The sequence below is a fragment of the Rhinolophus sinicus genome, chromosome 15, assembly GCF_057876585.1.
Source record: "Rhinolophus sinicus isolate RSI-liver-muscle chromosome 15, RSI-T2T, whole genome shotgun sequence".
NCBI classification, from domain to species: Eukaryota; Metazoa; Chordata; class Mammalia; order Chiroptera; family Rhinolophidae; genus Rhinolophus; species Rhinolophus sinicus.
This window is the reverse complement of record NC_142515.1, coordinates 27243004-27266449: the sequence shown is the minus strand read 5'-3', so window position 1 is coordinate 27266449 and position 23446 is coordinate 27243004. Positions and strand designations below refer to the sequence as shown.

The 23446-nt window shown below is 36.7% G+C and overlaps 1 protein-coding gene across 1 annotated transcript in view; it reads left to right on the top strand.

Annotated features, from left to right (window-relative positions):
- The first annotated feature begins 104 nt into the window (after positions 1-104).
- Positions 105-23446, top strand: part of CC2D2B (coiled-coil and C2 domain containing 2B) — an 89105-nt gene continuing 65763 nt past the window's right edge. The window contains exons 1-10 of the mRNA XM_088791915.1: positions 105-3972; positions 6071-6131; positions 7668-7744; positions 8112-8177; positions 9019-9102; positions 12901-13099; positions 13417-13553; positions 13651-13779; positions 16578-16787; positions 21120-21217. Of these exons, the coding sequence (XP_088648041.1) occupies positions 6071-6131; positions 7668-7744; positions 8112-8177; positions 9019-9102; positions 12901-13099; positions 13417-13553; positions 13651-13779; positions 16578-16787; positions 21120-21217 (1061 nt within the window). The 5' untranslated portion in view covers positions 105-3972. The remainder of the gene's footprint in view (positions 3973-6070; positions 6132-7667; positions 7745-8111; positions 8178-9018; positions 9103-12900; positions 13100-13416; positions 13554-13650; positions 13780-16577; positions 16788-21119; positions 21218-23446) is intronic.

Sequence of the window (23446 nt, the reverse complement as noted above, 5' to 3'; positions counted from 1 at the left end):
GGGATTTGTAGTCTCCAGAGCCTGACCGACCCGTTAGTCACTCCCTTTGGGAATTGGGTAAGGAACCACCCCATTTTACAGCATTCGAGAGCAGTTCTTTATTTGAGCCCCTACTGTGTGCTTAAGCACCTTGCTAGGATTGGGGGAGGTTAAGAGGTTAGGTGAGCCCTTGCCCCAGCTCTTGTCCTCACTTTAGGGTAAGCAGAAAGATGAACTTGGAAAATGGGATGTAATGAACAAAAATTGTGAATTCAAAGTGCTATTGGAGGTCATAGAAGAGCCAGAGTCGGGGGGAAAAAAACCTCCCTGGAAGATGTGGGGTTTGGAAAATGTAATGCTGTAGGTTAGGGGGAAGTTGGAAAAAATCAAAGGATGGAAGTGGAAAACGAGTGATCTGGCTGTAGTCGAAGGTTTATGTTGGAGAATGATGAGCAGGGCTTAGGTGGGAGAAGTGGACACAAGAGTCTTTTGGCCTCACTTTCAGAAAGAGCTTCCATTTTGAGTTTCTGTCCAGTGGAGACTAAAGTACGGGCACGGAGATACAGCTTGAGGTTTAAGAGACAACATAACAGGACTTGTGTCGTTTCTAAATATCATGGCTGATGTTGCTCCATTAATTAATATATTCTTATAAATCCTGTAGTTAACTTGTGAATAACAAAATTACATTGCATTGTGTGTGTTAGATGTAAACTTTCAAAAGATTCTACAGTTGCTGTAACCTATTTGGGCATTTATTGAATATTTAGGTACCAGAAGTCTCAAGGGAAGTGGACCCAAATCTTTCTTAACCTACAGGAGCAGGTTATGATTATTTGAGACTTATTACTCTGAAGAGCAGTGGATGGTTTAATTTTAATGTCGTTAGTTTTTAACATAGTTTAAATTGACGTATATAAATTCACTGATCGGAAAACACTTTGTCAGACCACTTGTTCCTAGGCTTTTATTTTAGAAAATAGGATCACAGTTAATGAAAAGACTAATTTTTAAACTTGTCAGGTAATGGAACACCTAGAAGTCATGATACTTTTTGTAAAATACTGTGAAATAATGCTACGTCACAATTAATTGTAGATTTTTTTAAAATTCTGCTATCCATTGCCTTAATTTTATCATAATTTTGCGTGAGACTTTTCATTTTTTGGCATAGCGTCCCAATTCAATCAAAGAAGTCTGGAAGAGCATGATTTGAGAAACACTGCTATAAGAGAATTCAGAAAAGTTTCATCGTACTATGTGACAATAGATGAACTAAGATAAAGTAGAATTGGATTTTGGATTGAATTCAGTTCTACTAAGGGAAGGAAAGTGGATTAGTACATTTGGAAAGTTTTCTAAAAGCAGCTGAGTGAAAACTAAAGGAAAAACAAATTTCTAGTTAGCTCATAATTAACCAAAGAAATTTTATTGTATACCAAAATATGCACTTTGTGACCATTCCATACACTAGAGATTTTCTATAATTTTGTTTTGCTAACACTCCTGAAACCAGATGTCATGTGACCAAAGTAATCAAGGTGATTGAATATTAAATTTACACACAAAATAAAATTGGCTTTAGGAATTTTCATTTGAGGAATCACTGTAGTCATAAAGGCACTGCTGGATTAATTTGCAGAACCCAGAGATTTCTAGATGCTAAGAAAGAGGCAAACATATACATAAAATTGCCTTCTGTTTGCTATGGATCAGAAAAGCTGAATAAACAGTATGACTTTAATTCTCAGGCTTTCACTATGGACCTCCAGGTTCTCTGATACAAAAATAAAAATAGATAATCCTGAAGTTCCTTATCTTTTAGAACAACTTTAATTGCGAGAATTGTAAATTAGCAATATCCTTGGAAAGAAGATTGGGTTAACTGTTGGATCCAGTTTTCTAACACAGAAAGTTGAATTGCTGTAAGAAGGTAAAAATCTGAGTCATAATTTTTCCTTACTTCCACATGAGATTTTCAATCGAGCAAATGCAATTTTCATCGACATCTTCAATTTTATCTAATATTTTGTATATAATCATTTATCTTTTATCATTTATGGAATGATAAATGAACCAGATTAGAAACATCTCCAGGTATGTAAAAAACTGATTTAATAATTCCTTCTACGATAAGGTTTTTATCTGATAAGTTATTATAATTTAGTTGTCTATATGATGTGCCACTGCTTATGTTTTCTGTAGCTCAGCAGATAAAATTTGCAGGTGTAGGCATCAGAAAGCCAGGTATTGATTTTAAGTTTCTTTTAGAAGTTCTTGCAGAATGGAAAGTAAATTCAAAATTCTCTTTTCCTGGCATCCTATTCCTGTTGTGTCTAATCTTTGTATGTAGGTCGGAAGAATCTTAAAGGTGTTGATTCTTTTAAACAATCATTAAATCAATCCCTTAAGTGCCTTTTTTCCTGATTAAACAAAGAATTTAGCTGACTTAGACATTATTCTCTTCTGTTCTTCTGTTCTATTCAGTATTTTTAATCACCTGGGCCTCTCACCTGAACATCTCATAAGTATCCATAAGCAACATTGGAAAACTGAACACATTAACCCCTCCCCCAACTACCTTCTTACATTTACAATACTCTAAATGAGGCTACTTCTCAGTTACTCAAGTAAAAACCTGGGAGTTCTTGATTCTCCCCTCACTTTGTGCTACACATTTAACTGCTTACCAAATCCTATGAATTCTACCTCTTTATTTTTTGTAATTCAAAAATGGTTTATTATTAGAAAATAATAGTATTATAAATGGGTTATAAAACATGGTTACCTTTTCTACATTTTATTTTTTAATTTAAGTATAGTTGGTATGCAATATTATATTAGTTATATTACTTTCAGGTATACAATATAGTGATTCAACATTTTTATATCTTACAGTGTGATCCCCTTACTAATTCTAGTAATACATCTTTCTCCACCCTTTATTCCCACTTCCGTGTTCTTGATTCAGATCTCCAGCATCTCTCATTGGGACTGTTATAATGGCCTTTTAACCAATCTCCCTGTCTCCCAGGAATATCTCTCTGTTTAATCAGATCTTGGGTGGGATCCCATTTATTTTCATTGAAATTATTCCTAGGAATTTTTTTTTTAAATTTATACTGTTATTATGAAAGTGATTTTTTTCTGTTAACATGGGGAAGCTATTAACTTTGACATATATTCTCGTATTCTGCCACTTTCTAATTATGTCTAAGCTTTTTTTACTGAGTATCTTGGGTTTTGTACATATAAAAACCTATCCTCTACAAACAAGGATGATTTTATCTTCTCTTTTCCAATAGTTATACCTCTTCTTTTACATGTCTTATTATATTAACTAGAAATTCTATTAAATACTAAACGTGATCAACTACTACATACTAAAGGTGAGAGCATATTTCTTGATTTAGTTTTCAGTTAAATTAAAAAATTTAACATACTTTTTATCTCAAGTATTGTAATAGTTTTCTTTCAGTAATATATATCATTTTTGGGTTTTTAAAAAATTTTTATTGAATTTATTAGAGTGACGTTGCTTAGTAAAATTATATAGGTTTCAAGTGTACAATTTTATAATATATCGTCTATATATTGCATTGTGTGTTCACCCAGAGTCAGTTCTCCTTCTATCACCATATATTTGACCCCTTTTACACTCTTCTACCACCTTCCTCTCTTACCCTCTGGTAACCACTAAACTGTAGTCTATGTCTATGAGTTTTTTGTTTGTTTGTCTTGTTCGTTTGTTGTTTTCAGTTTTATATCCCACATATGAGTGAAATCATATGTTTCTCAACTTTTTCTGTCTGACTTATTTTGCTTAGCATGATAATCTCAAGATCCATTCATGCTGTCACAAGTGGCAGTATTTCATCTTTTCATACTGATATATCATTCTTAAGACTATTTCTTATTTATTTAGAAAGTGGAAATGAAAGAACCATCATGAAAAAGAACTCAAAAGAAAAAAGGAGATACTGAAAAAAAAAAGTAAGGTATTAATAGAGTTTATAATATAAGGATGTTGATTACACTAAATAGCCCAATTATAAATGTAGGATAATCCTGAAAAATGTGATATAGTTGGTTCTATATATAAATCATACAGTTCGTATGTTAAAAAATAAACAATAAGAGAGCTTAGGGATGAATTATACTCTTGTTTGGTCTGTCAGTTATGTAATAAAGAGCACTAGAGATGAGTTATTATGCATTTACTTATTTATTCCCTTACTTAAATATTAATTTATTTACCTGTTCTCAGCAAGCCAGAAATCCATTCCCTGCTTTGCTCAAAATAAAATGTTTTTCTTTTTTTTAGTCAGTGAGTGAAACATGTAGGACTGATATCTACATGTCTCTTCAAGTAATTCCAATTAAGATTCGGTTTTTATGCCTGTCTTCTAGATGGGGAGGGGAAGTAATAAATCCTGGGAATGCTGGCTGAGATTACTGGGAATTAAAGGGAGACCTCTATCAGTCATTTGCCAGGCTTGGTGTTCTATCACACCTTCAAGGGTTACTGTTCCTTGGTCAAGAGTAGAATTAGGTTTGTTTTTTTTTTAGATTTTTTTTGTTGGGGAAGGGGAACAGGACTTTATTGGGGAACAGTGTGTACTTCTAGGCCTTTTTTTTTCCAAGTCAAGTTGTTGTCCTTTCAGTCTTAGTTGTGGAGGGCGCAGCTCAGTTCCAGGTCTAGTTGCCGTTGCTAGTTGCAGGGGGCACAGCCCACCGTCCTTTGTGGGAGTCAAACCGGCAACCTTGTGGTTGAGAGGACCTGCTCCAACCAACTGAGCCATCCAGGAGGCAGCTCAGCTCAAGGTGCCATGTTCAATCTTAGTTGCAGGGGGCGGAGCCCACCAACCCTTGCGGGACTTGAGGAGTTGAACTGGCAGCCTTGTGGTTGAGAGCCCTCTGGCCCATGTGGGAATCGAACCGGCAGCCTTTGGAGTTAGGAGCATGGAGCGCTCACCGCTTGAGCCACTGGGCCGGCCTAGCCTTAGGTATTTTTAATTGTGTTGAGGAAGATGCTGAAGGTTTAATAACAGAACATCTTGGTTCCTGTTGACCTTATTCAGTAGTTCTTAAGTGTGGTGTAAGAACCACTGGTGGAGTTTGAAATTGTTTCAGACTGGCTCTTTTTGTGGTGATAATGTCTTTACTGAGATCATGTCAATACTCCACTTTGGCTTTCGACAAATCCATGTATTTACTGTGATGGGAAAGCTGATGTGTGTGTCCTCTTGCTCTTTCTACTGCAACGGTACCTTACTTTGGTTAGCATGTACAGTTGTTATTTACAGAGTCTTTTATTGTATTATTTCTTAAACTTAAAATGGAAAACAAACTCATTGATAATGTTCTAAACGAGGATTTAACATTGGTAGTATGGTTTAATTTTACAATACTGAGGTTTAAAAAACTGTAAAAGCAATACATGATCATTTTAACATATTGATAATGGTAGGACATTCAATTAGAAATACTTGTAGACAGCTGTACCTACGGTTTTTAGGACAGCAGTCAAGGTTGGAGACAGATTTAGAAAGCCATGGGAATACATGCACTCTCCAAAGCCTTGGAATGTGCCCACATTTAAAATATGAAAAGAAATGTGACCATTGAAGGATACAGGGAATAAGTAACCAGAAAGGTAGAAGGGTAGAGAACAAGGATACAGAAAGTTTTCAGAAAGTAAAGGTGCCCAACCTTATCAGATGCTACAGCGTAATCAGGTCATAGCTAACACTGATGCAGTGTTGAGTTTCAAAGTATTTTCATATGTCTGATCTCATTTGACCCTCCTAAAAGATGCGTGAAGTAGGTAGTATATGACCACCAAGAGCTGGATTTTATCATTAAAAGACCTTTTTTGGTATTACAGTGAGCAATTTCTTAATTTAAAAATTTACCATATATAAACAGCTCATACTAATTGATAAAAAGATGAAATTTAAAAAAAAACAGGCAAAGGATATGAATTGCCATTTTAAAGGAGATGACTTTCAAAGGGTTGATGAAAATTTGAAAAGATGTTCAATGCCCAAAACAAAAAGATGCAATGTTATCCTCCCTCACTTTTTTGCAGATGTCGGAAGAGACAGATAACATTGCAGTTGAAGAAAATGTTGATGAGCATCTCCAGAAAGGTCCTCAATAAGTATACCACAACTCTGATACTGTTGGTTTTTACTTTTAAAAGATGTAAATGATTAATCCTATCCTAGGGTTTCAGCTAGGAACACAAGTTTATTAAGAGATGAGTTCAAACAGAAACTAAACTTCCTAGATAATACAAGATGAGCGTAAGAAAGTAACTGTAGTAAAGTTTATATATGTAATAAAACTTGTTTATTAAAATTTTGTTTTCTCTCTCTCTCTGCAAACATGGAGAATCCACTAGTGCTTGAGACTGTGTTAGATCATAAAGATACATAGATACAGAACCTGCTTCAGGAAGCTCTAGATCTCAGGGAGAAAAATACATAAATAATGGTTGAACCCTGGTTCATTCATTATTATTGAGCACCTACTATGTGCCACTTGCCATTCTAAGTTCTGGGAGTAGAGTATTAAAAAAACCAACTAATAATTTTTAAATTATACCAAGGAATACTGCAGTTAAGAATGAAGATTCTAGGAGCAGCTAGATGGCTCAGTTGGTTAGAGCACAAGCTCTTAACAACATGGTTACTGGTTCAATTCCCGCATGGGATGGTGGGCTGTGCCCCCTGCAACTAAAGATTGAAAATGGCGACTAGACTTGGAGCTGAGCTACGCCCTCCACAACTAAATTGAAGGACAACAACTTGACTTGGAGCTGACGGGCCCTGAGAAACATACTGTACTCCAACGTACCCCAACAGAAAAAAAAAAGAGTGAAGATTCTAATGACCTATCGTGATTTAGCTTTATACTTACCCTTTATTTCCACCATCCCTTATGCAACCTTTAAGTACTCAGAGAAGGGAAAGAAAAATGCAAGGCAAAATGACCAAAAGGTCCTCCGTTTTCTACTGTGCCTGGGACTGCACAACCTTTGTCTTTCTCAGTCCATCTGGTGGATGAGCACAAAAATAACACATGGCCTGGAGTGCATGCAACAGCTCGAGTCTTCTTTATACCCACAGGACTGTTTCATTTCCTCTAAGAGCTGGCAGAAGTAGAGGTCAGCAAATTTTACAAAACTGACATAAGTAGTTGAAATGGGTACCTGTAGACTTACCTTTTTTCCTTTCAGATTCCTTTCTCTCCAGTTTAATTAAGTTGAAGTAACCTGGCTTTAATATCTGTATGTTCTGTAGAGCAGTCGTAATAGAATATGATTTTCTCATGGAATTTTTTCCCAAAAGGAAAATGATAAAGGTTTGCTTTTCTGAGTTTGTGTTTTTGTTTTGTTTTTTGCCTGACTATTAAAAAGGACTCTAGCCAAAAGCTGAGGATACACAGGGTAGGGAAAAAGTGACAAAAAGAAACGAAATTCAGTCCTGACCATAACCAGATGGAAAAAGGGCAAGGGACACTCATTTGTCTTAGGTTCTAAGGTCTCATGGCCAATGGCCCAGTCTTCATATTTGTCATGATTCTTAAAAATGCATGAATTTAACTATTTAATAAGTACTTTTGCTGCTATTGCTGTTTAACTATAATGTCACGAACTCTATATTATGTTGGCTTTATGACAGACTTAAATGCAGAAGAAAATCAAAACAGACTAAAAACGTTGAAAGGCAAAGTAAGAGAAAAGCTAAAAAATGCTAAGGTAATGCTTACTTTTTTCTTTCCTGTTTTCAAATTTACTGTTTAAATGCAACATGTATCAAATTAATTTTTCATTGTTACCAAAAAAAAAAAAAAAAAAAAGCCAAAATTCAGTCTTAATATAGCTCCTTAAATCTAAAACCTCAAGTTCTTTTCCCCCAAACCTAAAGCCAAGCAAAATTAAGTGATTTGGTCATGGTAACTATATATGCCATCTCAGGGGAAAATATATGTACACTTTTTAAAAGGAAAACATTGATCAGTCTTGGTTTTTATCCAGTTTGAACAAAAAAACTTTTGAGCACAATTATATCTATATCTGTGAAGGTGAGATTTTTCTATACCATTTATTTTATGCTATATTTCAGATTAATCAAAGTGAAAAGTCTTCAACTCATCTGCTCACTGATAATAGGATATATCAATGGTCTAAGGTGAATAACTTTTTTTTACTGTTAAAAACAGCTTTATTGTGGTATACTTTATATAGCAAAAATTCACCCATTTGAAGTATATGATACAATGATTTTTAGTAAATTTATAAAATTACGCAGTCAAGTCTATAATCCAATTGTAGACAGCTTGATACAAATAGGATGTAAGATAAGCTTCATAGTTTATATATATTTTTTAATTTTTGACTCCTGATGACTATGAATTTTACTTTTTTTTAGAGAATTAAGTCCACTCTCAAACCTCCCTAAAAACAGTTCCTTTTAATATATGTGTGAGAAAGAAGTCATAAGTGCTTTACATTGAAAAGATTCAGGTTTTATAGTATTGAAAAAATGAGAACTTATTTATCAGCAATTTTATAACTAAGAATATGTCACCTTAATACTTTTAACTACCTCTCTCTCCACAAAAGACTGTAGAGAGGATGGGGTGGTTCTTGTGTGCGAGCACACACGTACATGAGTGCACTCTGAAAATGGAGAGAGAGAAAAAGAATTTGCCCTGAGCCCACATTTTGATCAAACTGTAAGGCAATATTCTTAATACTCTGACTAAAATGAAGAGATATTTGGGGAAGATGGAGAAGTTTGGACTGTGTTCTGTTTTTTATTGCAGTTACCAGAACCATAAAAACAAAAAATTCATGAACCAGACCTCAAGTTAAATATAACTTGATTTTGTCTCTCTCACTGCTCCTTGCTCATGAATAAGATAACCGTTACTATTTACCATGTTACAGAAAAGTTTTTCTTTCACTAAGAAGCAGAAAAAGTATTCATTTCAACACTGAATACTGGTTTACCATTGTTTAACCCACAGACTGACGTCTCATTGGATGCAGGCCTTTCATTTTTCACTCTGAGTGGTGAAGAAGGCTCAGTTTGGGGCCAGTCTTCAGAGCAGGTTGGATTTGTTTCCCTTCTTCCTTCATTCTCTGGAAAAAGAACTCTTTATTAAAGGCAAAGAATGAAATACTTGGATGAGATGAAATTTTTATTTTTGAGTCTCCTCTTCTCTTTGAATTGAGAATCTGTTCAGAATAATTCCTAACATTTATTGAGTGCTTACTGGATACCCAATGACATACTAAATTTTTAATGTGGATTGTATCATTCAATCCTTATAGTAATCCTGTGAGGCAGGCATTATTATCATCTCTTTTTATAGGTGAGGAAACTGAGGTACAGAGAGTTAAACATTGACAGAGCTGAGCAGTATAGTCTGTCAGCTCCAAAGCCGTGTTTTCTTTTCCTTTTGTTCTTTCTGTCCAAGTACCCCACGTTGTTCTTCATAATCTTCATTACTCTCCATGGAGTCCCTATTGTTCATTCCTCCTGGTCCCATCCCAGAGCCTTCCAATTTCTGTCACTTCTTCCCAGTTCTTCTCAGACTCCTCGGCCCCTTGTTGTTCCCTGGTTGGCCTTTCCTCCAGTACCAGTCAGTCTCACTAGTCTTTTCCCATGTCCTCCTGGTTTGTCAGTCTCCCTCACTGGATGCACTATCTGCTCGTGTTCCTCTAGATTCTCCAATTCCTCTCGACCTTCAGATCTCTCCACAGTTTCCTTGGGTCCCCTCTCCCAGTACCTCCTATTCCCCAGAGTTCTATCTTTGGACACCTCTTAATTATTTCCAAATTCCTCAGATCCTCCTTTGAGTCCCTCTTGGACCCTCCATTTGCCTTCCTGCTTACTTCCCAGTGTCTGCCATTCCCCTTTCTTTGCATCCTGCTCAAGTCCTTTCATTCCTTCTTTGTTGTTTTTTTCCCAAAAAGGGGCTTTATCTTTTAAAACTTTAAACAAAGTGTATACATTATTTAAAAAATTCATGCAGAAAACCCTGAGGAAGAAAATAAAAATCATGTGAAATCCCATTGCCCCAATATAAACCACTGTTACCATTTTTCATACCTTTCTCTTTGCTTACGCCAGCCAGCACACACAGACGTTCATATAAATAGAATCAGTATGCCAGTTCCATTTTTCTGGTTGCTCACCCAAACCTTGGTGTTATCCTTGGATCCTCTTTTACTCACATGCCTCATATCCAATTAACCACAAATCCTGTTGGTTCAACTTTCGAGTATTCAAGAATCCGATCCACATTTCACCACCACCACTGGTGCAAGCCTAGTCTAAGCCACCATAACCTCTCATCTGGGTCATTGCCATAGTCTCCCTCTGTTTCACTCTTGCCCCAACATTCCACTTTCTATGCCACACAGTAGTCAGAGTGGTCCTGTTAAAATCTAACACAGGCCATTCTTTTGCTAACCCCTTCTAATGGTTTCCTGTCTCACTCAAAATAAAAGCTAAAGTCCTCCCAGGACCCTCCAAGGCCTACATTTCCCTTCTCCCACCCAACCTCACTGGCCTTCCTGTTCCTCACAGCATGCTCCTGCCTCAGAGACTTTGTACCTTTTATCTGTCTAGAAAGCCACTCCCCTATCCTCATGCTCTCTCCCTCACTACCCTGGGTCTGTGTTCAAATGATACATTATAAAAGGTACTGTGCCTGACAATCCTATCTAAAATAGCACCCCCCAACCCACCCATCCCAGCCAACATTCTCTGTCCCCTTACTTGATTTTTTATTATAACACCACCACCCAGCACATATATCTATGTCTGTTTTCTTCCTGGAACACGTAAGACACTCAATGAATATTTGAATGAATACTGAATAAGTGAGTTGTCAAATGTGCATGCTCTGCCAAGTCATCCAACCTCCCAGAGTCTCATGATAAGGGACTAAGAAATGAACTTTTCTGGGAAAACGAGAAGGTCCACCCTGCACTACACCAGGGTCGAGTGCTGTGGTTATGGCTGCTTTTCGTTCTCAGAGGGCAGGGCTGAGAGAAAACAGGTCAGTAGGAGAAAAAAGCTCCCTGAGTATGAGGAAGGTCCCCGTGTAGATGCAGGTTGTTTATAGAGTTGTTTGGAAAAGCCGTGTGCCTTGCACGTGGTGACTTTGGGCCCATAGGAAACTACTGTCCTCATCACAGGGAGGAGAAAGCTACTGTTTTATGGGAGGCGTTTGACTGTAGCCCCTCCCTACTGAGAGAAAGGGGAGTCCTGTCCCAAATACGTTGTCTGAGCAACGCAGAGTGAGGCCCAAGATTACTTTCAGACAATTGTGCTTATCACACCACAATTAACAAGGCATGTTTCTATGAGAAGGGGGGTTCTCTCTTTTTTACCACACCATACTCAGGTGTGTTCATCCAGACTTATGCAGGGAGGGTACGGTGAATGCCTTCTGACCACATGCTCCTTGTCACACAACAAGCTCTGCTGTCAGCTGCACAGTAAAGACCAAGAAGGTGATCTGGAATAGCAGCTAGCCTTAGATTAAGTGAGAAATAGTTGGTCAGATGGGGCTTATATTGGTTGAGATCACAGTTTGCCTTAGGCTAAAAATATAGGCAAATTGAATAGGGTAGGGTTCTCAGAAGAGATCTACGTGGTCATTCAAAAAGGCTTGGGTTTGACATGAGAGCCTCCTGACATACTCATCCATCAAGGCAGACCTTAGCTCTGAAGGCAAGTTGAAAGCCTTGGCCCACACCAGGGGTGCTATAAAGGAAAATTGATCATGGGAGCTCCAGCTGGGACAAACAGCCCCTTTTGTCTGTGACTGGAGTCTTCAAAGAAATCTCCTGTGTGGAGATCCCCCAGATCTTTCTTCTAGATGTCAGTGCCATACCTTGTTTGAATTCTGAAAAGGATACCATAAAGATTTATGGATATAAAATATTTTCTTGATTTCATGACCTGTAGGAGAAAGGGTATGATGATATGATGACTTGATATGAACGTACCTAATGCTTAACTATGTTAATTTTGACCTTTGATCAAGGTCATGTAAATTTCCCTATTCAAAGGAATTCTGTGATTAATTCTTTTTATTTAATTATTTACCCCTAAATATATGTTTTTAAGAATTGAGGGATTTTTTATTTGCATGATTCACACACTCTGTTTCCTTCTCTCTTTCTATATAGATGGATTTCAAATTAGACAATAAAGTCATCCAAAATAAATTCTTGATTTTTTTTGTGTGTGAAGAGACTCATGAAATTTCTGATCATGATATTAAAATATGCATTTTAATATTTAGTAACATATCTGTTTCAATATTCAGATTGTTTGTAACTTTTACATATAGCATATTTTAGAATTTCACTATAGTAACTCTGCCATAGACTTTTATGTTGAATCTTTTCTTTCTTTTTTTTCCTTAAATACCATCCAGAGAACAGCATGGCTGCTCCACAATCACTTTAAGTACTACTGCTTTCTGAATGGTGAAAAAAAAAAAAAAAGGTTTTAAGACCATATGACCCGATGTCACTGGACTTTGCCCTACACTGTGAATTCTCAGTAATTGAAATATTATAGTCCAATATTTCGGATCATTTTCCAGAGGAGAGGAGAGGCTTGAATTATAATTCTATTTCAGTTGTCTTTCATTGAGAATTGCAAGGAAGGACTGTAGAAAAATCATATTGTATAATATCAAGCCTTAAGTGAGTTCCTTTACATTCAATGAAATTTCATTATAACACTGTTTCAACTTGATCTTGACCTGGATCGCATGGATCAGGAAGACAATTCACAGCCAGGTTCCAGTACATTTCATTTATATGTATATTAATCACTGGAGACCAACATGATACTTATTTTTCTTTTTGGTATTCAACAGAGATCAGTAGATGATAGTTATCCCAAACATATTTCACTTGGCGATAATTTACAAAATTCTGCTGAAGGCCAAGATGAAGATTGTATGGAAGAAGTAATTTTTCCAGATTTACTTGAAATAAAAGCTGCTGAATACGAAGACGGTCAAGAACAAATTAAAAAACAACAGGCAAATATTTTTGTGCCAAGTAGTTCTCCAGGTAAAGTTATTTTATAATAAAATATTCAAGTCATTAATGAATCATATTAAAGGAGATTAGCTTCTCTGTAATACTGGATAGATAAAAAGTACTGATCTAGAATTATATAATGTTTTCTATATTTGTTCTTCATAGCTTCTCTGAGTTTAAGGGAATTCGTTAAAAGAACTCATTCATTATGTGTGTGTGTATATGTGTTTAGACTTTCTGCTATACCTTAGTGGTAGGGTACATGATAGTTCCCTTTTGCTTCTTGTTTGCTCAATACCAGTTTAATATCTTGGACTTTAAAGTAACATATAGGTTTTGTTATTAAGTGATCAACCAGCGTAAACTGCCAAAAGATATGATACCACGCTTTTTAGAAGATGAAGGATTCTATATTCAGAGAAAGCCAGAAATATATAAAAAGACCTGCAACAAAATGGAAAATCGCCTGCTTAAACTAGAAGAGGCAAGTTCACCAGCTAACAAACCTCTCACTGATAGTATGTGATACTTGTTTTCGATGTAATCTTTAATTACTATGTTTCTATAAATATTTTTGATAGGGAATGTTTTGGTTTGAACAAAGTGCTGAAATAAAGTCATTACCTTCACCTGTTAGACATTCATGGAATTTCAGACTAAATGTAGACAAGGAATCTTTAAATCCAGCACTAAAGACCATATACAGGAAGGTAACCAACAACAGCTTATTTGTAATTATTGTTAGAATTCTTGTAATATCAATTATAACTTATATTTTCATGGTGTTAATTCACCTTCCAAAGTCTAGTAATATAGTGGTAAAACTATTATGAAATGTTAAATAGCCATTAAAATTATGTTTTGAGGAATATATATAATGCTATAGAGAAATTCTCAAAATAAAATGAAGTGAATAAAAGCAGAATGAAAAATTATATATGATCTAATTTTATAAAAATAATGAATTTATCAATGCATGGACAAGTACACATACATATATGTGTATATAGCTAAAAAGACTGGAAAATATATCAAAGTTGATAATTATCTATAGATAGCAGGACATAGGATTATTTTTATTTATCTCAAGATATAACACAAATATTTTAACATAATTATCAGAGACCTTTGCTCTTGGGGTGAGAGGTTCTTGAAACAATGGAAGTTTGTTGAATGAGTGAGTACTTGAATGAATGAATTAACAAAGAGATGATAACAAGTAAATGAAAAATATACAATTTTGGGAGAAATATTAACCACCATCCAGATTAACCTTTGTAAACATCCAGAATCACAAGTTGGAAACCACTAGGCTGAACAAGTAGCTTTTCCCTCCAGTGCATCATCCAAGCGCAATTTCAGTATTTGATGGACTCTTACAGTTGGGAATAAATGTATATATCACTTTACCAAGCATCCAAACTGAATATTAAAATTCATTCTGTAGTCTGTTAAGGCAGGTAATATTCTGGAGATTATGTCAGAGAAATGCCTCTGCCTGCTTTTCCCTACTATCTTCTCTACATTTTTTATTCTGCCCAGCCCAGCTTTGGAGGCAATGCTTATTTGGGGTTTTTCCCCTCAACCCAGTGAAGGAGAGATAATAGCTGCCTGATTATCAAAGTCCTCTCTTTGCTGCTGCCTCTGCCAAGTACTTCAATACCCTGTTGTCTGTAGCTCTACTCCCCCGGGTCTTATTTGCTTGTTATTTGCTAACTAGTTTTGCCTGACGTTTGACTATGCCCTTTACTCCTTCCAGCACTCTTCTTATACATTTGCCGAGATTTTACACATGTCATCGGCTTGAATATTTTTGTGCTTTTATCAAGCTTTGATTCATTGTTGCCGAGATCTTTGTGCTTTTGTTCTAACATGATTATCTAGTTATAGATGTTCACTTAATCACCAGTGTCATGGAGCATACCACCTCCCAAGAAAATGCATTCCAGTATTAGCCAGTTCTAATTATTCATTGTATTGTGTGTTGAATTAAAATCTGTCTCCAGGATCACTATTACTCATTTGACCTTCATGGTCATAAGAAACTCATGAAGTACTTTATTTATGTGACTGCTCTTCAAATATTGGAAGCCTAAGGTCACTTCTACTTTTAGCTTCAGCTCTCCGTTCTAAACTCATTCCTTTGACTGCTGTTAGATATTCCACCATCTCAAATACTTTTCTCTAGCTTCTGAGCACCACAGTCAGTCGGACAGGACCAAGGGCAGAGGCTTATGTCGCTCCAATAGAAACCCAAAGAAAGTAAGCAACACAGTTATGCAACCAGTGCTGAATCTGCTTAACAAGACAGGTATCTCTAACTTAGCCACTTTAATTTCCAAAATTTCATTTACAGTTTGGTTGTTTATTTCCTTGGTGGTTTAGTTTGACCAATTTCCTACCAATTAACTAAATCTTATAGGTAGGATTAAGAGCAGGTTTTCTCCTCTGAGTTGGCCCTTACGTAGAGAATAGAGACAAGATAAGGATAAAACAAAACAAAAAACCTTTATAGCTGTTCTCTTGCCTCCCCTCAACCCAGTGAGGAAAAAGGGGAGGATTCCTAGCTCGGAGAGAGTAGAGAGGAGAGATATAGACATCATACTGATGACATACAGTCCTTGAAAAGCACTGGATCTGCCACACCAGGTCAGGGGTGGGACAGCAATTGTTTCAATGTAACAGCAGGTGTAAAAACAATGGCACAGACTGGAGAGCCTCTCCTATTACACCAGACTGATCCAGAGAGAGGGCTCCTGCTCTTCTTTTTAGGTGGATGCAGCCATGGCTTTTATTGGGAATGGCTAAGTATTCGTGAATTAGGCTATACATGCGAAGTAACCTACTAGTCCTCTCAAATTATATCACTAAAAACCAATCACACGCATATGCAGATATATGTGCTTAAATTCAAAGTAGTGTATTAAAACGTAGTTGAATCATTTTACATATAATCTAAAGCCTACAGACTTCAACTAATTTAGGGGCAATCTGGTATCCAAATGGAGATAGTCTCAGGAATAAAGAAAGATTTACTCCTTATGAGGTAGCATTTGCTTAAAAGGTCCAGGCCTCTCCTAGGAATTTTCCAAGGATTACCAACATACTCACCTCAGAAAAACGTTTTAGTAAGGGTTTAACTCTGGCCCACAGCTGACTATTATATCATCATGTAATTGAACTATTGACTCAACAGTTCTAAACACCATTTGTCATACTGTTCCTATGGGAAATTATCTGGGGGCTTACAACTTGATAGTCCAACCTCTACGAGCACACAATAGTAAGGTAGATGACAATTTCTAGCAAGACAATTACAATGATGTCATATAAATATATGAAATCAAGGGCCATAATAACTTCAAGGAAGAAGAACCAAGTTGCTTTTTGCCTTTCTATACCTGTTAACTTTCTTAAAATTAATATGTTACTTTTATAAGGAAAAGTTACTTGTACTTTTAAAAGAAACAGAATCAAATTAATTTTGTGTGCATATTTTCTTTAAAAGGCAGTGAAATCTGATCTAAAAAGTTCTATTGGGAAGAAAACGGAAGGTCAAAGAGAAATGTACCAATTAGATCTCAACATTGTGGGTTTGCAATTTAGCCATCATCCTCTCTTCAGTGAAGAACAAGTATTATGTGCTAGGCTGCTCCAACTTTATGAGTGTTTTCAAGACAGGCAGCAACAGAATTTATCTCAACTGCTTTTGGAAAAGGTGAGAATGGCTTCATTATATTATTGGGCTGAATATTTAATATTGAAAGAGTAAGCAAACTTCATTGTACAGAGCAAGTTATCATAGAACATTTTTCCTTAGCACTTTAAATACTTAACCAATTAGAACAATGGTTGATTTCAGTTTTTCTGAAAAGAAACTGTAGAATTTGGCCAGGGAAGCAGCCTCAAAGATATTCTGCAGGATATTTAGCACTTACAAATCATTTACTGTGAGCGTTATTCTTCATCCTATGACTCAGAAAGAATATTTGAAATGATTACTATTTACAAGAGCCACATGGCTGTTTTAAGTCTTATAATAGAATATTTTGATAAAAACATTAGCGATCTTGAGGTACCAGTCAAGATGGCAGAGTAGGTACCATGTTTTCCCCAAAATAAGACCTAGCCGGACAATAAGCTCTAATGCATCTTTTAAAGCAAAACTTAATATAAGACCTGGTCTTATTTTACTACAATATAAGACCTGATCTTATACAGTATATAGTAAAATAAGACCGGATCTTATATTAACTTTTGCTCCAAAAGACGCATTAGAACTGATTGTCCGGCTAGGTCATATTTTCAGGGAAACAGAGTAAATGCTATGCTTCCTTCCTCTCATGACCACATCAAAATTACAACTGTACTACAGAACAAACATCATTGGAAATCACCTGAAGTCTAGCTGAACTGAGATCCTATAACTAAGACATATGGAAGAAGCCACATCAAGCCTGGTAGAAGAGTCAGAGATGCAAAAGGGGCTGGATCCACACCTGTGTGTGGCAGTTAAAATCAGGAGGGATATCTTGGGTGCAGATGTCCTCCTGGAGGAGCAAAGGGTTCCAGCCCCACACCACGTCCCCAGCCCAGGGTTCTAGTGCCAGGAAGAGAAGTCCCCACAACTTCTGGCTGTAAAAACAAGTGGAGATTATGGCTGAGTGAGACAGAGGGCTGTTGGAGTCTCAGGCATTCCTCCTAAAGGACCCAAACACAGACTTACTTCCTAACCGACTTGCTCTGAGCTCCATCTCTGGGGCAGCAGCTCGAAAGGTGCCAGGGACATACAGTGAGGAACTGAATTGTCTGTATTCAGAGCAAGGGCTGGATGGGCAGCTTTCTCCCAGATACAAGTGCTGGCAGAAGCCATTGTTCCTTTGTTGTGTCCTCCCTCCCAGTGTGCAGATGCAGGCAGCCACCACATCTGAGTCTCTATCAACCTGGTTAACATTGTTTTCCCTGCCCTGGTGGTTCTCTGAGATCCTGCCCCACCCAACTCGTCGGCCCACCCAAGCCACTTCTAGTGCCTTTCCCATAAAAACAGCCCATTTTGGCTTATGCTGTGGACTGTCCTAAAATCTCTCAAAGATTAACAAACCCCAAACAGGTAGCATCTGGCCTCAGCATGCCCTGTACCTCTTGCTAAGCTGCCCCAATCCTGGCACTAGCAGCAACCAGCCTTGGTTGGGGGCTTGGCCTCTCCCAGGCACCTCCATGCCCAGCATGGATGACCTCCATTTGTGGATTGCTTTTTGGTTTATGCCAGGTGGCCCTGGGTCGGGCACTGGTTGCCGCTGAGCTTGGCCTATAGCAGGGCCCCTCCCAGGAGGCCCCGGGGCCAACATGTTCAGTGGCCAGCTTTGGACCAAGCTGGAGCACCACCCAGCTGTTTTCATGGGCAAAACAGCCAATGGGCAGACTGGGCAGGCACCAGAGCCCCACTAATTTGAATCCTGCAGTATAGGGTCAGCCCCTGCAAAACAGCTTCTCCACTGTAGTCACAGCCAGTGACTACAGTCACAACCTATCAGCCCGAGGGTCAATGCCTCCCACTGACGTGCAAATAGTAACCAAGGCTCAACAACAAGAGGAGAGCACACACAATCCACACAAATGACACATCTGGAGCACCCAGCTCAGGTGACCAGGGAGGCTGTGCTACTAGGCCCCATAAGACACCTACTACATAAGTCCACTCTATTAAGACTGAGAGACATAGCAGCCCTACCTAATACATAGAAACAAACACGGGGCAGCCAAAATGGGGAGACAAACATGTCCCAAATGAAAGAACAGAATAAAGCTCCAGTAAAAGAACTAAACAAAATGGAGACAAGCAATCTACCAGATGCAGAGTTCAAAATGCTGGTAATAAGGATGCACAATGATCTCAAGGAGAACTTCAACAAAGAGGTGGGAAGCATGAAAATGGAAGGAGAAAACAAAAAAAAGTAAAGCATTTAAAAAGTCAGAAGTGAAGAATACAATAATTGAAATGAATATTTTAGAGGGACTCAACAGAAGAGGATCAAATCAGCAATTTAGAGGATAAGGTAGCAGAAAACAATCAGAACAGCAAAAAGAAAAAAGAATCCAAAAAAATTAGGATGGTTTATGGGGCCTCTGGGACAGCATTAAGCATACCAATATTCGCATCATTGTGGTGCTGGGTAGGGACGGGGGGAGAGAGAGAGAGCAAGGAATTGAAAACTTGTTTGAAGAACTAATCAGGGAAAAATTCCCTAACCTAGAGAAGGAAATAGACATACAAGCCCAGGAAACACAGAGAATTCCAAACACGATGCACCCGAAGAGGCCCACATCAAGACACATCATAATTAAAATGCTAAAGCTTAAAGATAAAGAATCTTAAATGCAACAAGAGAAAAATAGTTACCTACAAGGGAGCTCCCATAAGACTATCAGCTGAGGGGCGGCCCGATAGCTCAGTTGGTTAGAACACAAGCTCTCAACAAGGTTGCTGGTTCAATTCCCACATGGGACGGTGGGCTGCGCTCCTTATAGCTAAGATTGAAAACGACAACTGGACTTGAAGCTGAGCTGCGCCCTCCACAATTAGATTGAAAGACAATGACTTGGAGCTGATGGGCCCTGGAGAAACACTCTGTTCCCCAATATTCCCCAGTTTAAAAAAAATTGGGGAAAAAAAAAAGACTCTCAGCTGATTTCTCAACACACACTTTGCAGGCCAGAAGGGATTGCAAAGAAATATTCAAAGTGATGAAAACCAAGGGCTTATAATCAAGAATAAGGTATCATTTAGAATTGAAGGACAGTTGAGCTTCCCAGACAAAAAGCTAAAGGAGTTTATCAGCACCAAACCAGTATTACAAGAAATGTTGGAGGGACTTCTTTAAGAAGAGAAAAAAAAATAGGTTAAAAATATGAATAATAAAATGGCAATAACTACATATCTATCAGCAATTACTTTAAATGGATTAACTGCTCCGATCAAGAGATAAGGTGGCTGAATAAGAAAACATGACCCTTACATGTGCTGCCTACAAGAGACTCACTTCAGATCGAAAGACACATACAGACTGAAAGTAAAGGGATGGAGAAAGATATTTTATGAAAATGGAAACAGAAACAAAAAACTAGGGTAGGAATACTTATACCAGACAAAATAAACTTTAAAACAAAGGCTGTAACAAGAGACAAGGACCCAGTAATCCCACTTCTGGGTATTTATCCAAGGAAATCCAAAACTACTTTGAAGATTTGGTCTTTCATATGAATCTTAGAATTAGCTTGTCAAGCTCTGTTTTAAAAATCCATTACCATTTTTATTGTGATTGGATTATATTAATATATTAATTTTGAAACAAATTTATCTTTATGAAAATTGGGTTTCCTCATCCAGGAATATATCTTCCCATTTGTTGAGGTCCTCTCTTTTGTCTTCCAGTAAAAGTTTTTATCAATTGACTCTAGTCTTGGAGTTTCTACAAACTGCCCCTAACTATAACAGATTTCTCTGCACATGTTGTAGAGTATAGTTTCCTCCGGTTTTATTTCTTTGTGGGTATTCTCTGTGGATATTTCTCTGTTTTATACTTTCCTCAGTATATTTTGTTCTATTGATTGTCTTTTTTTCTACTATGCTTTTTTTATTGAGAAATATAGGTATAATTACAAATATACTTACATAGATACGGATGTGATGATGGAAGTGGATAAAAACAAACATATCTTTTGTGTAACCATGGGATTTTAGGTGGAAGAAGGTAGATTCCTGTGCTCAATATGCCATCATGATTTATTGGCGTATCTCTATATTAGCTGATGAACTGATTATCTAAGAAGGTTTAAGGTATAATGTTTATATCTTAGATAGAGGTTCTTATTGTTTATATCTTATTGAGGCTCTTCTCAGTTCTGCCCCAAGGTGCGTATAAGAAACATATTTTGGAAGACAAGACAGTAATACACAAAAAGCTATACACTTGTGCTTCTACAGGTGAATTAGAATAATGGTAACAGATGAAAGAAATGTACAAAAAAAAATCTCTTTTCTTTGTTGTAGCTTAAAGCACTGACACGTGCTACCAAGTTGGCAAATGATAATTTGGAAATAAGCCAGCTGACCAGAAAATCTTTACAAGATTATTATTGGCAGATAAGGTAGGCTTTGAGCCATTCATGTGCCCATCAAGCATTTACTAAGCAACTTCTTTAGACAGAGTACTATACTTGCTATAGAAAATATAAAATAAGAAAAAGACAAGATTCCTACTCTTTAGGCATTTACAGAAATGGTTCCAACCTTCCCTTAAGATCCATTTTTTTTTGTGTGTAAAAATATTTCACAGAAATGTCACATTAAAGTGGTTATAGTTTTAATATCCATTGATTAAAAAAAACACATGTTGATTAAAAACTCTGAGTTTACCAATACTTTTCAATTGACTTGTATTATATTAATCTCAAGCGTTTGTATATATTTAAGAATTAATCTACATAAACACATGTACAAGATGTATTATTAATTCAGTCTAAAGACAATGTTTAGAGAGCATATAGATTTAAGGACCCCTGTAAAAAACATAGTGTACAGGTTGGGAACTATTGGCTTATGGACTAGTTGGGAAGAGAAGTTAGGATAGTATGAAACAACTAGAAAAATGATTTCAAGACAAGACACAATTATGTGTCAAGGAATCTCCAATAGAAGAAAAGCTCATTGGGAGGTACTTACCGAGTAGAAAATTCCACTATGCACAAAAATGTAACAATTGTCTATATGTGAAAGTAATTTGATAGTTAAAGAATATAAAAAACTATTACTTGAGAAGGTTGACATATACCTTGCACAGGGCCTGGCATATAGTGAGTGTTCAATAAATATTGAATGAATGAATGAATGAATGAATGAATGAATAGAAGCTATTAGTATTTACAAAACAATAAATTATAAAGTTAAATAAAGTTGAAGGCAAAGAACAGATGTTGGCATAATGAACACAGAACAAGTAAACTTTAATACAGGAAAAAGAAAAGTCAGCGTTACATGGGATCTATTGATTAAAAAAAACACATGTTGATTAAAAACTATTGAGTTTACTAATACTTTTCAATTGACTTGTATTATTTTAATCTCAAGCGTTAGTATATATTTGAGAATTAGTCTGCATATACATATGTACAAGATATATTATTAAGTTAGTCTAGAGACAATGTTTGGATAGGGGTCTACTACTGTGTGTGTGTGTGTGTGTGTGTGTGTGTGTATGGGAGGGTCACTGAAGAGATCATTGCTTTTATTAAAACAGAAAAAAAGCAATGTAATAGATATCCATTCAGAAAAAATTTCAGAGTTGTGTTGAAATGCTTCAAAGAGGAGATTTTGAACATTTGAAAAACAATGTTTTTGTTAGAAAAGTCATGTGTATGAAATACCATTAACTAAGAGTGGTACATATGTATTCAGCCTTTAGTGACTATATACCAGATGCCTAGTATCCACAATCAGCTGGTACCCAGGAAAGAAATCTTGCAAGTCATTTGTGACCCCTCTCCTTGCTTCTCCTCTCATCCCTCATATTCAACCAGTAACCATTCCCGGTGATTCTGCCTTATTTCAGGTGCTTCTCTCATAGCCTGACTATTCAAATAGATTTTTCTAAATAAATAAAACCACGTTAGTGGCTTTCTACTACTTTTAAGATAAAAAGTCAATATCTTTAGTATGACCTGTACAGCCCTGCATAATCTGACTCCTGCGGACCTCTCCAGCCTACTGTTAGGGGTTCTCTGCCTTGGAGCTTTATAGTCCAGGGCCCTATGGGCTATGCTCTCTAACATTTACGCGTATATATCTTGGTTTTAATGCCTCTTGTTTCGAAAAGTTTCTTTCATCATTTTCTGCCTGACACTTAGTCAACATACACTTTTTATTCAATTTCATCTTACTTTCTCAAGGAGGCTCTTACTTTGCCCATTAGATTAAATGAAATTCTCTTTCTTTTATACTCACATAGCACTTAACACGTTTCCCCTTTCACAATTCTGATCACATTTGTAATTATTTGTTCTTTTTTCCTGCTGGGATATTAGTTACCAGCAACTGAAATATTTCTTGCCACATAATAGATAACTTCGTATTATGTGTTTATTGATTTGAATTGAGTATCACATACTCTAGGAAGTCTTTCCCTACTATTGCCTACCATTCTCTTATTTATGCTCACACTCTAGCTTGTGTAGACTTCTGTTGTAACACCTTTAACATTTTATAGCATTGATTAATTTACATATCTATAAACTTTAACCCAGAGAGCATGTCTTTTATCTTTGAACTCCCCATCCCTTCACCAGCACAGGCCTGGCATGTACTAAGCACCCAATAACAGG